Source organism: Trichosurus vulpecula, chromosome 1 (assembly GCF_011100635.1).
Source record: "Trichosurus vulpecula isolate mTriVul1 chromosome 1, mTriVul1.pri, whole genome shotgun sequence".
NCBI lineage: Eukaryota > Metazoa > Chordata > Mammalia > Diprotodontia > Phalangeridae > Trichosurus > Trichosurus vulpecula.
Genome location: NC_050573.1, coordinates 3,622,398 through 3,643,056, shown reverse-complemented (window position 1 = coordinate 3,643,056; position 20,659 = coordinate 3,622,398). Strand labels below are relative to the sequence as shown.

The 20,659-nt window shown below is 43.1% G+C and overlaps 3 protein-coding genes across 3 annotated transcripts in view; all 3 read right to left on the bottom strand.

Annotated features, from left to right (window-relative positions):
• The window catches only part of LOC118849836 (zinc finger protein 721-like), a 35,644-nt gene extending 32,497 nt beyond the window's left edge, over positions 1–3,147 (bottom strand). The window contains exons 1-2 of the mRNA XM_036758871.1: positions 3,073–3,147; positions 2,888–2,981 (exon numbers count right to left, since the gene is read on the bottom strand). Of these exons, the coding sequence (XP_036614766.1) occupies positions 2,888–2,923 (36 nt within the window). The 5' untranslated portion in view covers positions 2,924–2,981; positions 3,073–3,147. The remainder of the gene's footprint in view (positions 1–2,887; positions 2,982–3,072) is intronic.
• A 7,215-nt stretch (positions 3,148–10,362) lies between these two features.
• On the bottom strand, positions 10,363–12,008 carry LOC118834305 (zinc finger protein 501-like). The gene is made up of 3 exons (XM_036741760.1): positions 11,367–12,008; positions 10,734–11,118; positions 10,363–10,598 (listed from the first exon to the last, which is right to left on the bottom strand). Exons 1-3 carry the CDS (start codon positions 12,006–12,008, stop codon positions 10,363–10,365), a joined length of 1,263 nt encoding a protein of 420 aa, XP_036597655.1.
• The window catches only part of LOC118834302 (zinc finger protein 184-like), a 31,214-nt gene continuing 21,563 nt past the window's right edge, over positions 11,009–20,659 (bottom strand). Inside the window, exons 10-12 of the mRNA XM_036741758.1 lie at positions 18,863–18,989; positions 17,166–17,261; positions 11,009–12,791 (exon numbers count right to left, since the gene is read on the bottom strand). Coding sequence (XP_036597653.1) covers positions 12,049–12,791; positions 17,166–17,261; positions 18,863–18,989 — 966 coding nt within the window. The 3' untranslated portion in view covers positions 11,009–12,048. The remainder of the gene's footprint in view (positions 12,792–17,165; positions 17,262–18,862; positions 18,990–20,659) is intronic.

Genomic DNA, 20,659 nt, shown 5'->3' with positions numbered 1-20,659 from the left:
ACGTGGGTAAGTCGCATGTGTGACTCACCCCTGATGCTGAAAAAGATAGAAAAACCAGGGGTTGGCTGTCTGTTCTTTGGAGCTCTGTGCTGCAGCAGTGGTGGCGCGTGACTCTGGGCCAGCCCTTGTTCTGAGCTCCCGGGCTGAACCTAGATGTTGGTAACTATGAATCTGTATTTGGTCTGTCTGTTGATGTTTGTAATTTGTTTGTATTTTGTTCTGAAGTTCAGTGTGCTGGATTTTTCCCCTGAACTAAGTGAATGCTGTCTGTATGCTGGATTAAAGTAAACTTGTCAACCCCTTCACCTTGCTTTCCTTAGTTAAGCAGATCAAAAGAACCTGTGCTGTTGGCAGCTTTCTGGGTGCTGGCTGTGGGTGGATCTTACACCCCCACGGAAGCTGCTAGCTGGATTGTTGAAACACCCCAGCAGGGAGTTGGAGAGGTTTTGGGATAGCAAGGCTCCAGGCTGTTATATGGTGTTTTAAGTTCCTTGCTGTTATGATAAAGTGGGCTGACTGGCTGTGGGAGCTGAACATTTGGTTATGGGATATGGTTTTCTGGTGTCTGAATAAATGGTATATATTTCTTTTACCTTTGTTAAGGAGTCTTTCACACTTTGTGATACAGAACTACATAGGCATATTCACAATTATCACTGATGTTATGTTTATTGCCTTACTGTTACAGTTATACAAGTTAATTTAAAATTAACCCATAACTAGCACTGAAACTAATTAAGTCAAAATTGCATTAACTTAACATCAGGTAAAATGAGGAGTAAAGGATAATGAAATATCAACACTGATCTGTTATAGCTTTTAAAGTTGTGTTTGTTCTAAGACTGGGCAGGCAGAAACAGAGACGGAGCATCACCTTTGACTTTTCAATAAGCTCCTGGAGACCTCAGAATATAAGAGACAGGACCATCTCCCATATGTCACAAGGCCATGCTTCCAGCTCCCCTGGGACAAATCACCATCACCTGATTTGTGACTGGGCAGTTGAGAGTAATACCAAGACCTTGAGCACCAGGGCCCAAGGAAGACCTTCAACCTTTCAATCACATGCCTTCATCAGCAAACCTATTCTCATGCACTGGACACATTTCCCAAGAGTTAGTATATTTCCAGCTCCTCTTACTCTGCCCATGTCAGTAAGAGCAAATTCACAAACTTCAAAGAACAAACCTTTCTTTCCAACCCTCATTCCCATATACCTCAATCCTAATCAGACATAAGTCTCCTTAATCCAAATTGATCACCCAATCCCACCCAACTGGTGCTATTATCTACCAAGTCCCAGGGCTGGTCCCACTGTGAGTTCAGTGCTTGACTAAGAATTTCCCTCTCTACCCCATCACACTATAGGCCAGGCTCAGCTAGGGCTCCCCAAACTACTTCCTGACCTCTTTCCCAACAGCTTTCTCATGATGGCCAAGACTTCAACTCTGTCTGATAAGTATGTTCCCCTACCTTCATTTGAGGAAGCCCAGCAAGCCACACCCTCTCCTTCCTAGCATTCCTGCTCCTGTCTGGTGTGTGTCATATGCTTCTCAGCTAAACTCCTAGGAAAAGCCATCTACACAAAAGGCATCCAACTGAGTCAATAAACATTTACTAAACTCTTCTATGTGCCCAGCATTGTCCTAAAAAAGAAAAGAATAGAAAAAAAGAAAAGAAAACCATGGTCTCTGCTCTCAAGGACCTCACAGAAGATACCATGGCAGAAAAAATCTACATATGAAATTACACATGCACATACACACATAGACAGACACACATACACATACACACACAGAGCCTTTACTGTTGAGGTTGAGGCTAAGGTTGCAAGGCTGGGCACCCTGATATTGATGATGCCCTAAACAGTAATAGAGAGGTTGAAAAGAGGGGTGGGTCGGAGGGCAATGATAATGAATTCTATTCTGGACAGGTTGAGTTTGACATCACTATGGGCCATCTAAGTCATGATGTAGACCACTGTAGAAATAAACTTCTCTCCCCACTCCTGTTGCAATGCTCACAAAATGTGAGTGTAAAATGCTACACATATTATCAGACGTTCATTATATAACAATTGGCTTTATTAAACTGGTTTTTAGCTCCCTTTCTTTTTAAATCCTTTTCAGAAGAGATGGTTTGCCAGGTGGGGATTGTAGGAGGGACTGTCCAGGAAAGAAGAAAACACAAAGTCATCAAGGATACCAATAAATATAAGATTTAAATATTTTTATCAGTAAAAACAGAAGCCAATGAGTATGGTAAAGACAAACATCTTTGAAAACCATAGGAACTGTAGCCAATATAATAGAAATCACAGTTCCAGGTGTCCTAAAGAAACATGCCGCCCACCTCCAGAAGGAGAACTGATGAACCCAGAGTGCAGATGGAAGCATATATATTGGACATGGCTAACAGAGGAATTTGTTATCCTTGAGTAGACAAGTCTGAAGTGAGGGTTTTGTTCTTGCTTTCTTATTTTGGGGTTAAACTGGTTGTACTGAGAAGCAGCAATGTGGATTTTTGCTGATACATAAACATACACGTTAAACTATAAATGATTTTTACAGGGTGAAACAAAAAGGAAACTGGACGTCACCAAACCCACATGTTGCCCTTGGTGCAGGCATCTCTACAAGTCTGTGTGACTCTCCAGAACTGTACAGAGAGTATCCTGGGTCAGGGCACAAAATTCATAAACAGGGAGAAAGGCAGAAATCTGAAACACGTGCACACACCTAAGTGCATAAAGGAAGAATGAAGAAAAGACAACAGGAGACACCATGACTCAGGCCGAGGCCCCACACTGTCCTAGACACCTGGAAACCCCCTGGGACAGCAGGACCCTCAGCATGCACAGGAAGGGCTCAGGGGGGGCTTCACTCACCTGCGGGGTCTCAGGTGACAGCAGCACAGGGGCCATCTTCTCCTCCCCAATCCTACCTCCTCCTGGGCAAGGGCAGAGTTATCAGCAGGCAGGGCTAGGAAGGAAAGAGAGGCCATGAGGAGGACACTGGCCCTGCCCTGTAGCCCCCTCCCCCACACACACACCTGAGGGACAGGGGCTCATACCCTGGTCCTGGAGCCACAGTCATTTCAGGAAAGGCCCATTGTGGCCAAAGCCGTGGACTAGCTGCTGGACTAGAATCCAGGAGGAGACTCACACACACACACACACACACACACACACACACACACACACACACACACACACACACACACACACACACACACACACACACACACACACACACACACACACACACACACACACACACACACACACACACACACACACACACACACACACACACACACACACACACACACACACACACACTCACCTCCCAGAGCCAGGAAACACTAACAAGTGCGTAGGGGGCGGGGGGCGAGCCGGAGGCGGAGTCAGGACGGGCGCCGGGGATTGGCTCTGACAGCCACCGCCCGACGACCAATGGGCGCCTCCGCTCCCCGAGGGGGCGGGGCTGATACCACTCAAGCGGCCCGCACCGCTCCTCCCACCCAGGAATCTTCCGAAACTGGCGCCGGACGCTGGGCGCCCCCCCCCCCCCCGGGCCGGTCCACCTACCTCAGGCTGAGACGCGGGGCTCGGGCTCCGGCAGCGGCCGAGGGCAGAGCGGGGCCAGACAACTGCCAGCCTGCATGGGTCTTCTGGGTGTGGAAGGAAAAGGGGGAGGGGAGGAAGGCGCGGAAGGCGCGGAAGGGGCGGATGTGATGTCAGACCTCCCCTGGGTCGCTCCCCATCCAATCCCGGGCAGAGCCTGTCGGGTGTTTTTTCTTTTTTCGTCTGCGCTAGGCATTACCTGGACTGTCATGCTCTCCCCTTCCCCCTCACCTGGGCTGGCAAGGACCCCCGGGAAATGTAGTCCTTGGGCCGGATGCGCATGCCCAGTAACGCAGAATGACCGTGGCTGATGCCCTGGGCTGGTTTTGCCCCATGTCTGCGCGAGGAAGCCCGGCCTCGGAGTCCCTGCTCCACCACCAGAGGAGCCTCGGGGAGGCGACATGCAGAAAGCCGTCTCGACGTCTGCCTGTGGTGCAGCTAATGGTTGGGACCTGGGCTGGAGCACTCCCGCGTCCCGCCCCCACCCCTCCTCCTGGGGTGGGGGTCTTTCACTTGAGCAGGTGGCTCCATCCCCGCCTAGCAGTCTAACTGCCGGCTCTGGCTCGCTCCCCTCCCCCGGCCCCACCCTGCCCTCCCTGGCGCCTGCACCCTCCCCTGGGCCCTTCCCTCCGGCCCTGCTCGGACTCAGATCAAGTCATTGGAGGCGCTTTGGGAGGGACGTGGCCAGCAGCGCAGGGGCGTCTTCCCCCCCACCCAGGGAGGTTTCCAGGGCACACGTCTGGGTGCGGCAAGCCCGCAGTCTGTCTCCCTCCCTTGCCATCGGTGTGGCCAGGGACAGACCAAAAGGGCACCGGGGTTGGGACAGGGGCCCCAGTCCCAGCCCCGGAGTCAGGGAGCTGGGGGCCTAGCCTGGGACACACTTGGTCCCCAATTGATCCCAGCCCCCAAGGAAGAAGAGTGAGAAGGTATGGTGCAGCTGCTCCCTGGTCACCAGGTCCCCCTTACAAGGACAGAGCTGGGGTGGTTGGGAGGTGCAGCCCTGGACAGGATGAGGCAATGGGGGGCTGCACCAGGTTGGTGGCAGCATCAGGGAGGAAAAGGGTCCTCTTAGTGACATGTGGCCAAGGTGAAATGGACGTGCCTTCATCTACAGATTGGCTCGGGTTGGAGTAGGTGATGTGGATTTAGACCTGAGAGAGGCTAGAGCTAGTTATAGACACCTGGAAATCATGAGTATAGAGATGATAACTAAACTCATATGAACTAATGAGGTCCCCAGGAAGGCATAAAAGAATAGGACCCTGCACAAAGCCTCAGTGTACATCCACAGTAGTTGTGACATGGATCATGATGCAGCAGGGAATACTCAGGAGTGCCTAATGGGAGAAACAAGAGAAAGCAACGTCACCTCTCAATTTGGCATGTTAAAAACCTCCATTAGCTGGTAACAAACTGTCAGTACTAGAGAGGAGAGAGTTTCCAGCAGGAGAGGGGGATCCATTGTATCTAATGCAGCACAGAAGTCAAGTAGGATGAAGGCTGAAAAAAGACCATTAGTTTTTGGCAAGAAATCTTTTCAAAACTTTTGAGTGAGTTCTTTTGGGTGTTGAGGACTGAAACCAGATTATAAAGGGTTGTGAAGTGAGAAGAGAGTATAGGCAGTGAGTGTGAACAACTTTTCTGTATATTCATTCTGCCAAGCAATGGATGAGATAAAGAACATTAGACTCAGGGCAGCTAGGTGGCATGGTGAGTACAGCACCGGCCCTGGAGTCAGGAGGACCTGAGTTCACTTGACACACTTACTAGCTGTGTGACCTTGGGCAAGTTGCTTAACCCCAATTGCCCTGCCTTTCCCCCTCCAAAAAAAAAACCCCATTAGATTCAAGATTAATGAGAACATAGGAATTATTGGGGAGGGAAGGCAATATGTTTGAGAAGCCTAGAGGGGCTGGGATCCAGGGAACAGAGAGAAATCCCTCTTGGACCTTGGTAAGAAGTGCCAACCCTTTGATCATTATAAAGGAAAAGAGATTGAGGGACTGTGAAATGTAGAGAGAGGAAAAGATAGGTCACTAGAAATGGCCCCTCTCCTCAGTTATGTACAGGACAAGGTTTTTGGCTGTGAAGGAAGGGGAAATGCTGGTTTAATAGGCCAGAAGAGAGTTTGGACTGATTGCTTTGTGGAGTGGATTAGAGAGTCAATTAGGAATAAAATGACTGTCTTCCAGAGGTGAGAGATCAGCTATTACATAACAAATTTATTATGGATGTAGCACAGATGCTTGACTCTCCAACTCCATAGAATCCTAGATGAGGCATTGGAAGGGACTTCAGAAGCCAACTAGTCCAATCCCCTCATTCACTATATGAGGAAACTGGGGCACAAAGAGGTTACGGGACCTCGTCAGTGTCACACAGGCAGAAAATGTCAGAGATGAGAATTGAATGTGGGTTCTCTGACCCCAGAGCCTGAGATCTTTTCCCTGTTTCAAACTGCCTCTTTCATTGGCACCTTAACACTCAGTACGTCCAAAAGGGAATTCATCTTTAAATCCCCTAATGGTGTTGCGGGTGGCACCTTTTTTCCAGGCTCTAAAGTTTACTGACTTTGGCCATCCTGAACTCTTCCCCTTGTCTCTATGTCCATTTGGTAGCATAGTCTTGAGTCCATCTGGTGAACTCATATCTATCGCTTTCACCCTCATGTGGCAACCACATTAGTTCAAGCCTTTGTTATATCTTACATGAAGTACTGGAAGAGTCATCATCATCATCTTCTTCTGCAATTCACTCTCTTTTATTCCCACTCCTGGTAAACCAAAGAAGAAAGTTCAGCAGCTGCCCTTCCAACAGCAAATAGGCTCCACTCCCTCTAAAGACCATGATCCCTGTGAATATTTTCCTCCATCTCTGGAATGCAGCTGGAGGTTTCTGCCAGGTTTCTATGTGTCAGCCAGGCCAAAAAATTAAAACAGGATTTGATCTAGCTGATACTTGCAATTTATAGGGAGCCAAGTTAGGGGCATAATGGCTTTGGTTCCAACTGCCAGCACCACTCTGAGAAGTAATCCTGTTTCATTACTTTTTTTTTCTTGCAATAGTCTAATTGGACTTAGCTTCCAGCCTCTGCCTTTCTAATCCATTTTTAATGTGGCTGCCAAACTAGGGCCTCTGTCCATTCTCCCACTCAGGAAACTCTGTTGGCTGCCCATTGTTTGTAGGGGGAAATACCAACTCTATGCCTGGGGATTTGAAGTATATGGTACATTCCAGTCTACCATTCCTGACATTTCACTTTATTCCCATGCACACGTTTGACATTTGGCTAAACTGCCCTGTTTGTTGTCCTCCAAATTCAGTCTTCCACTATTGGGCTGTTACTCAGGCTGGCCACTTTCTCCATAATTCCATTTCTCAAATGCTCTAGCACCTAAGCTTCAGGTAACAGACAACTTCCAAAGTGAAGTTTTTTTGGTCTCCCCATTTAGAAGTAATTTCTCTCTCCAAATTAGCTCCTATTTATTTATCACCACCAGGAAAATGGAAACTCCTTGACAGCAGGGACTGTTTTCCCTTCTGTCTGCCTCTGCAGCAGTGAGCCCAGTAAATTACATATTAAAGATGTTTAATGAATAACTGTTTCTTTGAGTTAAATGGATCCATTGAAAATAGAGGCTTGGCTTGAATGAACTGATGCTGAATGAAGTGAGCAGAACCAGGAGAACATTGTGCACAGTAACAACTACAATGTGCGATGACTAACTTTGATAGACTTATCTCTTCTTAGCAATGCAAAGATCCAAGACAACTCCAAAGGACTCATGACGAAAATGCTGTCCATATGCAGAAAAAGAATTATGGAGTTATTGAAGCATATTTTTTGTGCACACTCTCTTTTTTCTTTTTTTATTTCTTCTTTCTCATGGTTTCTCCTATTGGTTTTAATTTTCTTTACAATATGACTAATGTAAAAATAGATTCAATATGAATGTAAATGTAGAGCTTATATCAAATTACATGCCATCTTGGGGTGCAGGGAGGGGAGAGATGGAGAGAAAATTTGGAACTCTAAATCTTATGGAAATAAATGTTGAAAACTAAAGGTAAATAATTTTTTAAAAAGGACGTGTTCGCACGACTTGACCACCATGGGAAAAGAAAAAGGAAAACAGGCTTAAAGAAAATGATAAAGGCAGGGCTACCAGGATACCAGGTCAGAGGACAGTACCAGGTTGAAGGGTTAGAAAGTAGGAAAGATGACCAGAGCAGAGGTGATTGCCTAGAAAAGCAGGGAGGGGTGGAGTGCCCAGAGGATATGCTGAGACCAAAGAAGAGGGGTACTGCAGCCTCAGAGCCTCAATGGAGAAGGAAACCCAGAAGAGAATGGTCAGGTAGGAGAATGTCTGCACTGGGGAGGCTAAGCGCTTGTGGATGAGTGATCATATCAGTCAAGGATGTCGGCAGGCTTGTGTTTAACTGAGGTGGCATGACAGTATAGTTCAGATAAGCTCAGGAGGTTAATAAACTGGCAGGATGGTTGAGGAGTCATCAAGGTGTCTAAGAAAGTGATTCTATCCAAAGGATTGTTGGAGTACCCAAGGAGTAGAGGCAGAGGAAGCACTGTGGGGTGGTTCTTGGGAAATCCTTAGGAAAAGACAGCGACCCCTCTCTTCCAAACTCTGCCCCCCCCCCATTTTTTGAGGGCACCACCATGCTTCTAGTTACTCAGGTTCACAACCTCATTGTCATCCACTGTGGGGAAGTATCAGAACTGCCACATCTTATTTGGAATACACAAAAAACTTAACTCTGTACATAGTGGGGATTTACTGTTGTTGCATAATCAGTCCTTTTTCTCTTTGCCTAGGGAAAGTATTTTTAACCTAAGGATAGATTTCATGGACGCCATGAATTTGGACAAGGAAAAAATTTGACATCCTTAGTTTCATTAACCTCTAACTAAAGTTTGGCATTTCCTTCAATTATGAATTTTTAAAAAATAAACATTCTGAGACTAGGTACATAGGCTTCATTAGACTGCCAAAGGAGTCCATGACACGTACATAGATTAAGAACCCTTGGTCTAGAGTAATAGTCATATTTTTATGTTAAGTCAAGTAAAAAAAAATGTATTTTATCGTGACCACCTGAATCCCCACCACCACCATAGAACCCTCCTTTGTGTCAAATATATTCAAGCAAAAAAAAAAATCCTAAAACGCACTCTTCCCTTCACCTCCACCTTCTCAAACTCTTTTAGCTTCATGCAGTGCCCAACTCCATGGCTTCCTGCTATCAGGATCTCTTTGAGATCTCCTTAGTTGGGTCTGATCTATCCATCTTCACATTATCTGCTTACTTAATGAGGTGTCCTCTACTTTAAGGACTCTTAGAATATGAGCAGTTTAAAATTTTTATCTCTGTATTTGTTGGACCCAGCATGGTTTCTTATACAGCTTTTAAAAAATCAACAATTTTGAATTGGACAATTTAACTGTAGACTGCTGGGCATGACACAATTTAAGAGAAATAGAATAAAAATGCATCATTACATGAGTGTCATCCAGGAGTCAGCAGGAGGGGACAGAATTAAGAGGACAGGAGAAGAAATGGTCTTCCCTTTCATGGGAATAAGCATTTGTGGCAGATAGTCCCTCAGACTTTTGAATAGGCAAGTTCAGGGAGCAAGACTGTCTCTAATTTTCTTAGTAAAAGAGTCCAAGTCATATGGAATAAGTTGGTGTTGGGGATCTGAGAATAGGATTTGAATAGTCACTATGGGAAAGGGTTTCTCTGAGTTTCAATTTTCTGTAAAGAATAGCAACTTTGGCTTAAATAGTTCTTTATTATTCTTGTCTCCTCACCATCTCTTATCTTCCATATCCAAATTGTTGCCAAAGGTGTTCAGTGCACCTTTGCAGCATCTTTGGAATATGCTCCTTTCTCTCCTGACACTGACCTTACAAACCCTCATCACCTCATGCCTGGACTATGGAAGTAGCTGTGGCCTCTTCAAGTCTCTCCCCATCCCAGTCCACCCTCCATTAAGGGGCCAAAGTGATTTTCCTAAAGCACAGGTCTTATCAGGTCACACCTGCCTAATCCACTGAAAGCTCTTCAAAATCTAGCTGTCTCCTTTCCAATCTTCTTACACCAAACTCCTTACCACATAATCTATGATCCATGGAGACTGGCCTTTTTGCTGTTCCATAAACAAGGCACTCTATCCCTTAGCTCTTCCAGGTCTGGGATCCTCTCCCTCTTCATCTCTGCCTACTGGCTTCCCTAGCTTCTGTTAAGTACAAGTTTGAAAAAAAACAAACCAACCTCATTTTCTACTGGAAACCTTTCCCAACCCCTCTTATAGTGCCTTCCCTCTCTTATTTATCATCCTTTAAATAGCTTGTCTGTAATTTGTTTGTTGTCTCCCCCTTTACAGTGTGAAGTCCTTAAGGACAGGAACTGTCTTTTGCCTCCTGTTGTATCCCTAGCACTTAGCACAATGCCTGGCCCAGAGTAGGCAGTTAACAAATGTTTATTAATGGATTATATTCACAAGGGTTTTCTCCGTTATGATTTAATATTGAACATATTTTGAGTTCTGATTTAAGAGCTTTCCACATTCATTATATGTGTAAGGCTGCTCTGATTAGTACAAGCTAATGGTGAGTATAGCACTTGCTCGGGAACAAAACCTTCCCTCAATCAATACAGCCACATAATTTCTTTGTAGTTGGAAATCTATTATGTTGAGTATGTTCTCAAGCAGAATACTACTCCATATTCATCACATTCCTAAGGTTTCTCCCAGAATGAATTCTTTTATGTTCCATAAACTGTGTACCCCAACCGAAGACCTTTCCACACTCAATGCATTCATAAGGTTTCTCTCCAGTACGAATTCTCTGATGTTGATTAAGATGTGCTTTTAGTTGGAATGTCTTCCCACATACATTACATTTATAAGGTTTTTCTCCAGGATGGATCTTCTGATGTTCATTAAGCTGTCCTTTTTGTTAAAAAGTCTTACCACATTCGATACATTCATAAGGTTTCTCCCCTGTATGAATTCTCTAGTGTTCAGTAAGAGTTGTGCTTTGATAGAAAGCCCTCCCACATTCATTACATTCATAAGGTTTTTTACCAGTATGAATTCTCTGATGGTTAGCAAGCTTTGAGGGCCAATAGAAGGCTTTACCATATTCATTACATCGATAAAGTTTCTCACCACTATGAATTTTCTGATGTTCATTAAGCTGTCCTTTTTGATGGAAAGATTTACCACATTCATTACATTCCAATGGTTTCTCACCCATGTGAATTGACTGGTGTTGATTAAGCTGTGCTTTAAGTCTAAAGGCCTTCCTACATATATTACATTCATAGGGTTTCTCACCAGTATGAATCTTCTGATGTTTAGTAAGAGCTGCACTTAGGCGGAAGGCTTTACCACATTCATTACAATGGTAAGGTTTTTCACCAGTATGAATTCTCTGATGTTCAGTAAGGTCTGAGAGTCTGCGGAAGGCCTTCCCACATTCATTACATTATAAGGTTTCTCGCCAGTATAAATTTTCTGATGTTCATTAAATTTTCCTTTTTGTTGAAAGGTCTTTCCACATACATTACATTTATATGGTTTCTCACCAGTATGAATTCTCTGATGTTGATTAAGCTGTGCTTTTGTTCGGAAGGCCTTCCCACATTCAATACATTCATAAGGTTCCTCTCCAGTATGAATTTTCTCATGAAGAGAAAATCCTTTCTTTGAGTATACCTTCCCATATTCATTACATTTATAAGGTTTTTCTCCAGTATGAATTTTCTGGTGTTCATTAAGCTGTGCTTTTAATTGGAAAGCCTTCCCACATTCAATACAATGATAAGGTTTCTCACCACTATGAATTCTCTGATGTTTAGTAAAGGTTGTGCTACGGCAGAAAGCCTTCCCACATTCATTACATTCATAGAGTTTCTCATCAATATGAATTCTCTGATGTTTGGAAAGCTTTGAGGGCCAGTAGAAGGCCTTGCCACATTCATTACATTGGTAAGGTCTCTCGCCACTATGAATTTTCTCATGTTCATTAAGCTGTCCTTTCTGTTGGAAAATCTTACCACATTCATTACATTTAAATGGTTTCTCATCAGTATGAATAGACTGATGTTGATCAAACTGTGCTTTAAATCTAAAGGCTTTCTCACATATATTGATAGGGTTTCTCACAAACATGAATTCTCTGATGTTTAGCAAGTGCTGCACTATAGTGGAAGGCCCTCCCACATTCATTACATTCATAAGATTTCTCACCAGCATGAATCCTCTAATGTTTTGCAAGCTTTGAGGGCCAGCAGAAGGCTTAGCCACATTCATTACACTGATGAAGTTTTTCACCAGTATGAATTTTCTGATGTTCATTAAGTCTTACTTACCACATTCCTTGCATTCAAATGGTTTCTCACCTGTGTGAATTGACTAATGTGTGTTGATTAAACCGTGCTTTAAGTCTAAAGGCTTTCCCACATATATTACAGTCATAGGGCTTTTCTCCAGTATGAATTCTCTGATGTACAGTAAGATCTGTGCTCAGGCAGAAGGCCCTGCCACATTCATTACGTCCACAAGGTTTCTCACCTGTATGAATTCTCTGATGTTTATTAAAGTTTGAGCACCAGCAAAAGGCCTTCCCACATTCATTACATTTGTAAGGTTTCTCAGCAGTATGAATTTTCTTATGTTCCTTAAGCTGTCTTTTTTGTCGGAAAGTCTTACCACATTCATTGCATTCAAATGGTTTTTCACTGGTATGGATTGACTGATGTTGATTAAGCAATGCTTTCCATCTGAAGGTCTTCCCACATACATTACATTTATACAGTTTCTCACCAGTATGACTTCTCTGATGTACAGTAAGATCTACCCTCAGGCAGAATGTCTTCCCACATTCATTACATTCATATAATTTCTCACTATAGTGAATTCTCTGATGTGCAGTAAGGTCTGAGTCCCTGTGGAAGGCCTTGTCACATTCGTTACATTGATAAGGTTTCTCAGCAGTATGAATTTTCACATGTTCCTTAAGCTTTTGTTTCAGTTGAAAGGTCTTTCCACATGTACTACATTTATATGATTTCAATATTTCTTTCATTGAAACGTTCAGCTTTGTAATGGGCTCCTTGGACTCATGTTGAGTTTTCAAATCTGAAAGAAATGACAAATATAAATAGCCCCTGCTGCTGCTATACACATAATGTATACAGTCCTACCTCTGAATAAATGAAAAAAAATCCTCCTTGGACCCTGTTTTCCAGCCAAATGATCACAAGTTCTGTCAGTACTTCTGTTCACATAATGAATCCCTCACTCTAGCAGTCTGTGTTCCTGAGTGGATCCAACACTAGCTGCCATATGTAATTACTTCTAGGTCTTTCTTATCTAGTGAAAACTACTAAATGGCTTTTCAATTTTAAAAATCATTCCAGGTATTTTTCATAATGACTATATTCATAAAAAAATTTATTTCCTAAACCTATTTCATACTAAACTACACTCCAGATTTTCTAAGCCTCACCCAGTAGTTTGTGTTCTTGAATTGATCCAACATTAGGCTGCCATATCCATTTGCTTCTAAGTGTTCCTTACGAAGTACATTCTACTAATCTACTTTTCTGGTTTTTAAACTAGTACCAGAGTTTTGATGATAATGGCTTTGGGGCATAATTTTTAGATCATCTGCTGCTAGACCACTTATTTGGAATTGACATTATCTTGAAGGTTTTCATGTTAATTATGTTGTTGTTTTGCATTGTTCTACACAGAATTCCCTTTGTAATTAGATTGGCACAGCATTAAATCTAAAGATTAAATTAGTAGTACTAGTATTTCATTAGAATGGTGTAGTTCACGCACAAACACTGAATCTCTCTTGAATCATTTAGGCCTTTCTGTGAACACTGCTGGCTTTATATGTTGTCCCTGCAATATGGTGTAAACTCACTGAGGAAAAGGCATTTCATTTTTTGACTTTGGATCCCCTGTGCTTACCACAGTGCCCAGAATATAGATGGTATTTCATAGATGCCTGCTGATTGGTAGAATTCACAGTTGTATTTATAATAGTGTACTCTGGAAACTTACCTTACAAATATTTTGTGTAGTTTTTTCCTGCATTTAAAAATGGAAGTTCTAATTTTACTCATACTTCCCAGTTTCCCAGTCATAGAGAAATATTACTAATCTTTAGAAGTTTGTTTTTTATCCTGATAATTTATTGCACCTATTAATTTTGCTAATTAATTTTAGGTTGCTTTTCCAGGATTTTGTAAGGAAACCATGATATTATATGTAACTAAGTATAATTTTGCCTCTCATTCATTTCCTTTTTCTCAAGTTTCTGCTACAGTTACGCTGGAGTGGGAACAGGAGAAGACTGCTTCATCCTCATCATACTGAAAAACTGACATTTCTCCATCAGAAATTATTCTGCCTCTTAGTTTAGATTAATACTCTTGATTCAATTAAGAAACATTTCCTCATTTTCCATGCTTCTTGGTGTCTTTAATATGAAATGTTCTATTTGGCTCTCAGCTTTTCTTTTTTAAAATTAAACCAAATTTTGTGACCTTTTTCTGCGTGACAATCATGTGATTTTTTTAATATTAGTTTAATGCTAGTGACTTTCAAAGGCAACAAAGAGCAGTGAGATCATTTCTTCTTGGCATTGTGCCTGACAAGCATTTGTAAGAAGCCTACCAGCTTCTGTACTGACACCTGCTGTGGAGAAGGAAAGTGAAATATCCCTCCAAGCGAGACCCCCTGAATGAAGTCAGTGGAGAATTTAAGACTCTGTGGCTTCGACGTCAAGCTTGGCCCAGGAGAGGATAGTGAAAAATGTGATGACACACAGAGTTCAGGAAGGAAAAAGAGAAGCCAAAAGGCTCACAGATCCATTTCTCATCAATACTTGTTTCAAAGAGTCAAGGGCATTGAATATGATGAACACCAAATATCATCATAAAAAACAGCACAGATTATATATTAGCTGTCTGGGAATGACTTGTTTATTGATATGAGCTTTTATTTTCAGAACATGCAAAAGAAATGTAAACTATATGTATTAGTATATGAAAAAAATACCTCAAACCCTTAAGAGAAACATACATTAAAATAACCCTGAAATTTCTCTTCACATCCAGCAAATTGGCAATGATGATAGAAGATGACAATCATCACTGAAGGAACGGCTCATGGGGCAGACTATTATAATCTGGGTGGACCTTCAGATTGGTCCAACTATTCTGGAAAACAGTTTGGAATTACACGAGAGAAATCCTTAAAGTGTACATAACCAAGGATTGCACCACCAAGTACAAACTCCAAATGGGTGAAAGACATTTATGTCACGTCCCACATGAATGCCAATATTCACTGTATTTGTGAAATGTTCAGTCTGTACCAGCCAAACAGCTCCTGTTCTATAGGTAAGACGTCACATACAAAATCAACCAAGCAGGGGCACTCATTCAGAGCATCTTCTGTGCTAAGGACACTGCTAGGTACAGACCACCGTCATTCCATAAGAACACAAAAGAACACATAAAGTATTCCATGGAATTATCCAATGAACAAATTAGAATCACAAGACAATAACCAGTGGAATGCCAAATTTCTGAAAAAGCATCTAAGAAGATGTTTTAATCATGCCTTCTGCTTTTCCACAACCACCACTCTGCTCTCCTTTCAAAGGGAATCCTCACTTGTGAACAAGCTGAAAAATATGGGACCAATATCTGCTCTGAGAGTTCAGCTGACAAGGTATGCTCTCCTGTCCCTTACCAGGGCCGCAACTCCAGTTCCGAGTGACAGTAGGGGTCTGGCCAGTTAATCGCCAGGTGGTGGCTTTTTTGAGTGACTCACTCTGTGACTTCCTTTGAGGGAACCTCCATTTATATGGTTCTAGACATGGTGCAGAATGTTCTCTCTCTGCTCCTTCTTTCATTCAACTTTGCTGCCTATAAGTCTTCCCAGGTTTTTCTAAATTTCTCAATGATCATTTCTTAGAGCAACACAGTTCTATTATATTCATATCCCTTAGTGGTATAGGCCACTGTCTAATCAATGTGTACTCACTACAGTTCCCTAAATGATGAGCATCCACTTCGCAACCTTGTCTTATGAGGAAGGGAAAGCCAACCCCACCAACTGCCAGTCACTGGGGCAAACATGCCAAGATAGATAAAGCAGCAGGGTATCCTAAAGGAAAGACAGGGGGCAGCATGTGCCAGTGTAACCACAACCTTGATCACCATCTCCCCTCAGATCCTGATAGTGATAGCCCAGAATGTTGGGCCCAAGAACCTTGGGAATAGCAATGCTTCCAGTCCAGTGCCCACAGCCATCATCCTGGAAAGCAACCCCATGGGAGATGCAGGCTGGCCTCTGGTCCTGCAAGGGCTTTTTAAGCCATAGGTGCTGAAGACTCAGAAACAAAGTCCTTGTCACTAAAGGCCAGAGAAAGGGTGCCAAATGGGGAAAATTTACAAACCAATGTGATTTTAGCAGTGGGAATGACGTTAAAGAAGAGGCCGGATCTTTTGCCTTGGCACTGCACCCCGAGGACCAGGGGACTCTTCCCAGACTTGCAGCTGAAACCTTCCCTGTGTTGTTTCCCCTATTAGAATGGGAGCTCCTGGAAGGCAGAGGCTGTCTGACTTTCCTGGCTGTATCCCCATCACTTAAAAATACTTTTTAAAAACATCCAAAAATCCTGCAGTGTTTTGGCAGCAATGCTGGACTTTGGTCCCTCCCCTGGTCCGGGGAGACTCTAGTCACTTTGTTTGCTTAACTCCATAATGAAATCAACGATGGCTGGACCGCTGCCAGCACCGGTAACAGAGCGTCTGCAGCCTCCCTTCCAACACCAGCTCCCTCAATGACTGCTCTTTGCCAACTTGCACGGTGTAAGGTGAAACCTCCGTTCCAAAAATTTTGTTAAAAAAGCAAACATCAGAAGGTGACAGGGAAGCAAGCAGGCCGCGTCTTTTATTTTTTGCCAGTGAAATAAGGCCCTTTGAGAAGTACAAAGGAATGGCAAATCAAGTGAAGTGAAGTAGGAAAAGGACTGCTATTCTTTTTTTTTTTTTGGAGAGGGGGAAGGTAGGGCAGTTGAGGTTAAGTGACTTGCCCAAGGTCACACAGCTAGCAAGTGTGTCAAGTGACTGAGGCCAGATTTGAACTCAGGTCCTCCTGACTCCAGGGCCCGTGCTCTACTCACTGCGCCCCCTAGCTGCCCCTAAGGACCGCTATTCTTGAGCAGACAAAAGATCTCTCCCCTACTGAGGCCCTTCCTTCTCTCCCCCAAAAGGGGCACACAAAGGCATCGACATCAGGGCACTGACTTGTTCAGGGGACTAGGAGGCTTAATGAAGGAGCTCATGACAAGTAGGCTCCCCTTGGATGCACAGCCCCAGAGAGCTGAAAAAGGGACTCTGCTCAACCATTTGCAAGGGAATCTCACCAAAGGACCACATAGGCCATTGTTTGCAATGCCACACCTGCCTGGTTGGACTCACTCACCTGGATGGCTAATCTTTGGTATGTATCCCTCTGGAATCCATGGTGCTTCCCTTCTCTCCAACTGGTAGATGATGTATGGTTTGGAAAATGCAAGTCCTGCTCAGAGAAATGGGACCAGAAGGGCTCAGCACAGAGACCCACATTAGAATTCAATTTGTGGCTAGTAGAGAGGCCCAAGAGTAATACAAAACACCTGTAAAAGGTACTTGAGATACGTCACCAAAAAGTACTAGGGAAAATGACTCTAGAGCCTTTGGGAGGACATGTACATTGATGTACTGCTGGGCAAGCTATGAATTCATCCAGCTATTCTGGAGAGTAATTTGGGATTGTGCCTCCCAAATGAAAACACTTTGAGTACCTTTTGATCCAGTGATGACACTACTGGATCTATACCCCAAAGAGATCAAGAAGCACAGGACGCATAGGCACAAAAATGTTTATAGCACTCTGGAGTGGCAAAAAACTAAAAACTAATGGGGAGCTGTAGTAGCAATTAAATTTGAAGATCTTTCCCACCCATTAATAGGCCATGTGACCTGCTTACATCACAGGAAGCCTAAGACACGTGGTAGGAGGAGCTTCCTGACAGGAAAAGGAAGTTATGTCACAGGAAAATATTATCTGTCAACCCAGTTCATTGAACATTAGGTACTGAATAAACTGGAGAAATCTCCTTTCTTAAAGACAGTTACTTATATATATTTTATTAACAATGAAATCAATTAGAAAGCAAAGACACAAATTATTGTTTACTACATCTTAGCTCTAAGAAAGAACACAGCATAAATTACTTCAAACTCTTGCTAAACTAATATATTCCTCTTTACTTCTGAAAATACAAGTTAGCATTCAGTTCAAGCGAGATAGTGATTCCAGTCTCTTAAAAATCATCTTCATATTTCTTCTCAAGATAAAAGTTAAATGCAGTATTCAGGAAATAAGACATTTTAATTCTTTTTCTTTGTCTTCTATTCAACTACCATAGAAAATAGTCTTTCCAGAATACACTATAAATTGCCAATTCCTTATATACTGTTCATCAATTCTCTTTATAATGTTTCTTTAAAACAGAACATTTAAGACCATTCTGCCATGGTAGAAGTCTCTTATTACAATCAATCTTCCTTTATAGATTATCCAAAAAGATGTTATAGATTAAGGATAAAACACACACTCTGTCCTGACTCCACTGAGAGAAGCACCTCAAAGCAAGACAGTTACCACTGTCACTCTCAACTGCCCTTTACACAACATTCCACTTGGCTGTTAAAGATACAGTAACAGTATCTGTAGCCTCAATGGGAGACCCTAGCAAAAAAGTATTACTAAAGAGGAAAGGGGAAGGGAATAAGTATTTAGATAACACCTAGTATGTGCCAGGTACTCTGCTGAGCAATTTACAGATATAAGCTCCTTTGATCAAAAAGCAAAAACTTTCACTACTGAACAGAAAGCATATGTGTATCCAGTGTCTCTCAGACCCAAAAAGATTAGGAATCTCTGATCTCCGCATTCCAAACATTAAGTGCTCAACACTCGAGACACCCAGAATCAAAGAATCACAGAATTCAAGCATTGGAAGATACCTTAGAAGCCATCTAGTTCAGTCCATATATCCAACACTAGTGAACTAAGGTATGAATCAAGGCCTTCCAATGGGAAAATTCTGAGTACCGGGGGGAAGCCGTCCTTACCCAGAGAGACCAAGTTATTACAGTTCTCCAGCACTTCATTCCTGTAAAACTCCTTCTGAAAAGTGTCCAGATACATCCATTCCTCTTGGGTGAAGTTCACAGCAACACCCTTGAAGGTCACTGATTCCTAAAACACAAATAAATTTGAGTTTACCCAGGACTCTCATATAGAAACGGAGTAGGTAAACAAACCAGAAAATTTTGTTTCTACCTCAATAAATGGAAGAAACACAGTAAAAAATAAACTGAACATAAGAGAAGTTATTCTGTTTCTCTTTATTCTATTGTTTACATTTATACTTTCATATGTAATCATTTTTGGTTTGCAAATCTTGGAATATTTCTGTTTATTGATGACTGTTTATAAAACAGCACATTTTTAGAAATCTCATTAATGTATTAGACTCCTTGGAAAATAGAGTCTCTGCCAAAAGGAAAGAAAAAAACAGAGAAGGAGGAACAAAATGAAGGCAGGCAGGTAGGAAGGAAGGAAGAAAGGAAAAGTTTTAATGACAAAAATGAAAGATAGTGTGAAATCTTACAATACAGAGCACCAGAGGCAGATGAGAAGGCAGTCTGAGAATTAATAGTAAGGACGTGAAATGATGGAATCTGAATAACCTATTATAGGTATATACATATCCTTCTACGCAGCCTTTAACACAGTCACCCTCTTCTCCATGACAATTTCTCTTCAATAGGTTTTCTCGTCCCTGCTCTCTCCTGATTCTACCTGTCTGACCTCCTCAGTCCCCTCTGTTGGATCTTCAACTACATAAAGTCCACACCCACTCCCAACCACAGGGGTCCCCAAGGCTCTTTGGGGGACTTTCTCCTCCTCTCCCTCTACACTATGTGACTGGGTGATCTCATCAGTTCCCATGAGTTCAGTTATCATCTCCAGGCAGACCATCCCCACGTCTGTGTATCTGGCCCTAATCTCCAGCATCACCAGCTCTCTGTTGGACATCTTAACCTGAGTGGGCTGGAATAGGCATCTGAAACTCAAAACCGTCCAAAACTGAATTCATGACCTTCCCACCAAAGCCTCCCCCTCTTCTTACCATCCGAGGCTCCACCATCCTCCCAGTTATTCAGGCTTACAGCCTCAGTGTCATCCTTGACACTCCCTCACACTCACTCCAAACTGCTGCCAAGGCTTATCATTTCTAGCTTCATGACATCTCTCCTTCTCTGTACTCACACAACCACCCCCCCAGGGCAGGCCTTCATCATCTCACGCCTGGAATATTGTAACAACTGGTTGGTTGCTCTCCATGCCTCGATTCTCTCCCCACTGAAATCAATCCTGCACTCCACTCCTCAAGTGATCCTAAAGCATGATCTAACCATGTCACCCCTCTCCTCGATAATCTATAGTGGCTCCCCATTACCCCCTCTGTTGGCCTTTCCTGCCTTTCTAGTCTTTTTGTACCTTATACCCTAGGATCCAGTCACATTGGCCTCATTATGCATACAAGACACTCCCTCCTCCAACGATTCCCTTCCTGACTCTGTGCCTTTTCCCTGGCCATCCCTCACACCTGAAATGTTCTCCCCCCTCATCTCCATGGGATGGCCTCCCTGGCCTCCTATCAGACATGGCTCAAATCCTACTTTGTGCACCCCTTGCCCTTTCCCATTGCTGGTGCTTTCCACCAGAGATGATCACCCATCTATTCTGAATATCTTGTCTACATACATAATTGTTTTCATGCTGTCTTCCCCACTAGAATGGGAGCTCTTTGGGATAAGGGACCATGTTTTTGCCTCTCTTTGTATCCCCCAAGCTTGGCC

Excerpts from the sequence above, each read along its gene's own strand:
- LOC118834305 (XM_036741760.1), bottom strand. The coding sequence starts at position 12,008 with ATGAACATCAGAAAATTCATACTGGTGAAAAACTTCATCAGTGTAATG. Across the intron at positions 11,119-11,366 it reads AATGTAATGAATATGGGAAG|GCCTTCCGCAGACTCTCAGA; the intron begins GTATACTCAAAG and ends GAATGTGGGAAG. Across the intron at positions 10,599-10,733 it reads CCATCAGAGAATTCATACTG|GACAGCTTAATGAACATCAG; the intron begins GTAAAAAACCTT and ends TTTAACAAAAAG.